This window comes from Centruroides sculpturatus, unplaced genomic scaffold (assembly GCF_000671375.1).
Source record: "Centruroides sculpturatus isolate CEXI.00-Female unplaced genomic scaffold, Cexi_2.0 scaffold289, whole genome shotgun sequence".
NCBI classification, from domain to species: domain Eukaryota; kingdom Metazoa; phylum Arthropoda; class Arachnida; order Scorpiones; family Buthidae; genus Centruroides; species Centruroides sculpturatus.
Window position 1 is genome coordinate 739631 of NW_019384529.1, and position 5467 is coordinate 745097.

Genomic DNA, 5467 nt, shown 5'->3' on the forward strand with positions numbered 1-5467 from the left:
TTAATTAATTTAATTATAAATAAAACAAAATATTGCACAAGCAACACGTTATATATTAATTATATATATATTCTATTATTAACACAATTTATAACTTTTTAATGCAGGAAAAAATGTTATAATAAATAACACTAAATGCTTGATTTTGTAAATATAGAGATAGCTTAAGCCAGCAGTTCTCAACCAGTAGTTCACGTACCCCTAGGGGTACGCGAATAAAAAAAAAGGTTGAGAAACTCTGATTTAAGCCATACAAAGTATAGCCTCGAGACATATAAACAACAGATAAAAATCTACACTTCGTCAGACAGATACTATCAAATTTTCTGTATATAAAAGCTTAAATTTCAAGTTAAAAAACGCACTCGTCCTGATAAAACAGCGAGTAAATTGGTATAAAAATATAATTTTATATTATAAAATACATTAACGAATGTTTTTATAACATTCGTTCAATGTTACAAAATCTTTCCATCGATTATATATATATTACATAAGTCTTAATTCGCTTGATAATCGATACTTAAGAGGAAGGAAATCAACGTTATAACGGTTTGAACCAACCTTACACTCACTAAAAACGAGGTAAAACACATAAAAAAAAAACAACAAAATTATCTAAATATTTACAACAGAAACTGTATAAACTCGTTAATTTACGATTAATAACGACCTTCAATCACGCTGATGGATCATTCCTGAAGGCAGAGTATATATATCGACGTACAGTTATATATATTCGTTATAACGCCATTCCTCCTCGCTTATAACAATCAATCAAATTCGACAGTTGGCGAATGAAATCCATAATTACGCACCAATATATTTTTCGATAAATTAAAGAATCGCTAATCGATATATCGAGGTTAAGAAAACATGTTGAAGTAAAGATTGGGGAGAGTAAAAATACGGTTAAATTTGTTGTCACGTGACCGTTTTTTTGGTGATAAATCGCAATCTCGAGATAGATCACTTGCAAAAAAGTTGTGCACTTTCTCACATAAGTCTTAAAAATTGCGAAATTTGTGTTCATTTTCGATTCGTTAATTAAATATATAAAAACTGTTCACTTAATTACGTTAATTTATAGCCTTACAGTTCAATAAACACGCCCTATAGCGTGATTAAATTAGAAATTGAGTTCCAGTTTCTTTCTTTCTTTTTTTTTTATATAAGATAATCTAAAATCATTCAATTTACACGAAATTTATTGCTAAAACCTACTTTTATTCCAGCCTGTCACATGACTGTTCAATATTATTTGTTTAATTTCCGTAAATTCCATTTAAGGAAATTGAACGAATAAATTTATGATTATTTTAATTATGTTTGAAACCAATCACACGACTTGTAAAATTCCGTATTCGATTTTTTTTAATCTTAAAAATTCATGTGATTTCCTTAATCATTTTAATTATTCAATTGCTTAATTAAAAAGAAGAGCATGTGACTTTTTAAATAAATTATAATTACTCAGTTTCTGAAATTGATAATAAATTAATCACGTGTATTTTAACACTTTTTATTCAATTTCTGTAATCGAATTTCAGCTATGTGACGTTTAAAAGTATTAGATACTCGATTTCATACTTTCAAAATCACGTGATCAAAACGTTTCTACTCAATTTCTGTCTCAAAAACCACGTGATTAAATTTATCACTCAATTTCTTAGTCTCAAAACCACACGATATTTAGAAAAAGTTAATTAATCAGTATCTGAAATCGATTATAAATTAATCACATGAATTTTTAACTTTAATAATTCAATTTCTACGACTTAAATTAATCGCGTGACAACTTAAATTAATTATCAATTTTATAAAAGAAAAAAAATCCGCTGGATTTCTGAAACTGATCCAGCTTCAATAATAACGTTTAATATTTAATTTTGTATTCAAATTTCCAATACAAAAGTCTAAAGGGGTAAAAACTTTCCATTTTTCCAAACACGACAATCGGACTTTTTATACCACCAACTCTCTAAATCTTCGGTATTTTTAGAATCGTGAACGAAATTTTGGTGTAACTTACGGCACACATTACATAACCATTTATAAGGCGTAACATCTATTTGAAAACTGTCTCTCCACTTAAAATATGAGGCAAACTCATCTTCGTTGGTTGATAAATTATGTAAATACTCAGCTAAAACTTTAGGAGAAGGGTAGTCTTGTGTGTCTATGTAAGAATGGAGTGGAAGTATGTCTTTATAGTCAGAACCACCGAACACGATAGGTATCATACCGTATTTCATGGCATAAAATAGCTTCTCCGTAACATAATCCTTACATATAGAGTTTTCGAATGATAAATAGAACCTGTAGTTCCTCCCTAGTTTCCTATAACACTCGGAAGCGGGTATATGGGGGCAGTATTTCTTGCCACAGTTACCATAAATGTCCACTTGTATATAGCGTCCTAGCTCGTGCGCGTAATCCTCCCTGTTACTAGCAGCATCACAGTTACTTACCAACCAAGCCACTAAAGAGGTTTTGTTCTCGATGGCGATGACTTCTTTACCAGGAACCACCCTGCCGTAGCTCGAGACGAAATCTGAATCATGTCTGTACGTAACGATCCAATCGAGTCTAGGGGAAAGTTTAGTTAAGACGTTACGCGGGGTGTGCATTGGTGATTCCATGTTATACAAGATCCACACTTGATCCCCCTGGTCGTCAGGTAGATCGTGGAGATTCACATCCCTCCAGTGGAAGATGATGGCTGAACTGTTCCTAAGCATCCTTCTATCGGACGTTACCATGCAATCGCCGACTACGCAATCGAACTGCTCTACGTTAGAGGGTAACCAGTCTTTTTTAGCAAAGAATTTGGTCCACGTGAGTATTATTTTGATCCCATTCGATGGTTTAGTACTCACTTTAGTATCGTTAGCTTCGTCGACCAAGGAATAAAAGTAATTCTGACGATTATGAAGCTGGTAAACGAGCAAAACTACGAAGACAGACACGCAGCATAACGCTGCTGCTAACTTTCGCATGCCTTATTCCAGTTATTCACGTTTTACCCTGTTACATTGGTCGACTCTTAATGACATCAGCAGACAGGTTATAAAACTTATACCTTATGTTTTTAGCGCCATCTCTGGATGACTTTTTTAATTTTTCTTCTAATAATAATGATTCTATTTCCTCTCCCCCCTTTCCGTGGCGTTTTAACCGGTGATCGACGAGCGGAGAATAAACTTAAAATATATAAAAATATGATAAATATATTTGGGAATTTTTATAGATTTTTTTTCCGAGTTTAAATAGGCCTATATGCATTTAGATTCGAATTTTTAACGTTTAAAACTTGATTTAAGGTAGAATAATTTTTAAATTTTATATTTTTAAATATAAGTAAATAAATAAATAATTATTTACTATATAAAGGGCCTCAAGGTCTAGTTTAGATTTATTTTTTAACTCCTCACTCTTAAATTAGAGAGACGGGCCTCTTCAGAATAGTCTAAAGCACTTTTGAGGCCCCAGGTCCAATTTATTTAAAGGCATTATACAGATATAGAACAAATATATTAATTAATTAATAAGTAGTAATGAGGCCTCTGTCCATAGCCAGGTATGCCCGTGCGGTTCGTATACTTTAAGACAGTGTTTCTCAACGGGGCGATATCGTCCCGATGTGGGCGTTTTTCCATGTTGAGGGGCGATTAGAACAATTTATGTTTTGGGAGGCGAAAAACAATTTTCTGGGCGATATAGTAAAACATTATATTAAGAATATTTTGATATTTTATTCGTTATATCGTATAATAATTAAACAAATAACATTATACTAGTCACTAGTCTATTCAATGCAGTACGAATTTGGCGTTAGTCTTGGCCCTCGGCATTGGAATTTTGTAGTGAAGGGGGCGATACTACGTAACGGTTTACTGAAGAGGGCGATACTACGTTGAAGGGGGCGACGATTCGTTAGAGGTTGAGAAACACTGCTTTAAGACCACAACAGATCTCACCTTTCTAAGCCGTAGTTATAGATACAGTATGCCTATCTCTCCTTTCATGAGATAATTTTTTTTTTAAACCTAATTAATTATTAAATCTAAAAATAAGTTTTAAGAAACAAATAGAATTTTAGTTTCTTAGCCACACATGAGTGATTTATAAACGCAACGTTTTCAGTCTGTAATGGCCTATTCATAAATACAACTTTAGACAGTATAATAGCTAATAATAGTATACAACACTGTTACAGTATTACTAGATTTCACTGCAGTGCCGTATTATGTTACTATAATTTGCTGCAGGGGGTACGATAGGGCCTTTCGGATGCCATAAAAATACAGGTAATTAATACGAAAAAGACGAGTTTTTGAGAGCTCGCGAACTTGTGAGAGGTCTTACATGATTGTAAATTTGAGAGAAGTGAATGTTTGACAGTTTGACAGAGGGATTGAGAGGATAATCTTGCCAAATCTTTACCTCGATATTCGCAGATGATCCATGTGTTCGACTTCCATTTCTATGCTGTATGGTGTGTACTGTCTACTACAGGTGTCTCTAAAGTGTTCGATATAGATCCCAGCGGGTTGTTAATTAAATTTTAGTGGTCGAAAATTAGTCGGGGGGATTCGATTGAAAACGATTTATAAAAATTTTAGTCAAATTGGTGATGTATATGACAGTTTAGGATGTAAATTTGGGCATTGTAAGTAGATCTTTTCTATGAAAATAGTATGTGATTTGTCTTACCAGATTAATTAATTAATTATTAACTGTATGTAACTGTAAGTCCTTGAAGGAGTGGAAAGTCACCCCTGTGTACTCCTGGTGTATCATATAATTGCCCTTTTCAACACATAAAATCAATTAAATTTCATCAGTACCTGTCAAAAGAAACTTTTTACTTTCATATATTTTTAATAAAAGATAAAATTTTGTCTGGGCCCCCGAAAAAATAGCCTGCAGGCCACTTTGTTCCGGGCCCCGGACGTTTTTTGCCACTCAAAGTGGCCCATAATTGTCTGCGGACAATTTCGAATCGTTCTGTATATTATTAAGCCCTGTAACTAGATCCGATAATGTACAGAGTGCCCCGAAAATCAGTTAACCGATATGATATATAAAGCCAGCATTGACACAAAAGTTAGTTAACTGGTAACTTTATATAGCCTATATATATATATATATATATATATTTTTTTTTCCCCCAGACTTAATTATCTTCAAATCAAATTAACAAAGACTATTTTAATGTTTTAACACCTGTTATAATTTATGACTATAAAACTTGTCTTGAGATTAATTAAAAATTATATAAAATATATATATTATATTTGCTTCTTTACAGACACACTAAGGTGACAGTATTCAACACTTGGCAGATTATTTACCACTTTATTCAGTTGGCAGATTGCAACTGAACACTTGGCAGATTGTTCAGTGGTGAATAATCTGCCAAGTGTTGAATAATGTCACCTTAGTGTGTCTGTAAAGAAGCAAG

At 32.7% G+C, this 5467-nt stretch overlaps 1 protein-coding gene across 1 annotated transcript; it reads right to left on the reverse strand.

Annotated features, from left to right (window-relative positions):
- Positions 1 to 1474: 1474 nt before the first annotated feature.
- LOC111622984 (glycoprotein 3-alpha-L-fucosyltransferase A-like) lies at positions 1475 to 3153 on the reverse strand. The gene has a single exon (XM_023365464.1). The coding sequence runs from the start codon at positions 2997 to 2999 to the stop codon at positions 1917 to 1919; it is 1083 nt and encodes a 360-aa protein (XP_023221232.1). The 5' UTR covers positions 3000 to 3153; the 3' UTR covers positions 1475 to 1916.
- Positions 3154 to 5467: the final 2314 nt, after the last annotated feature.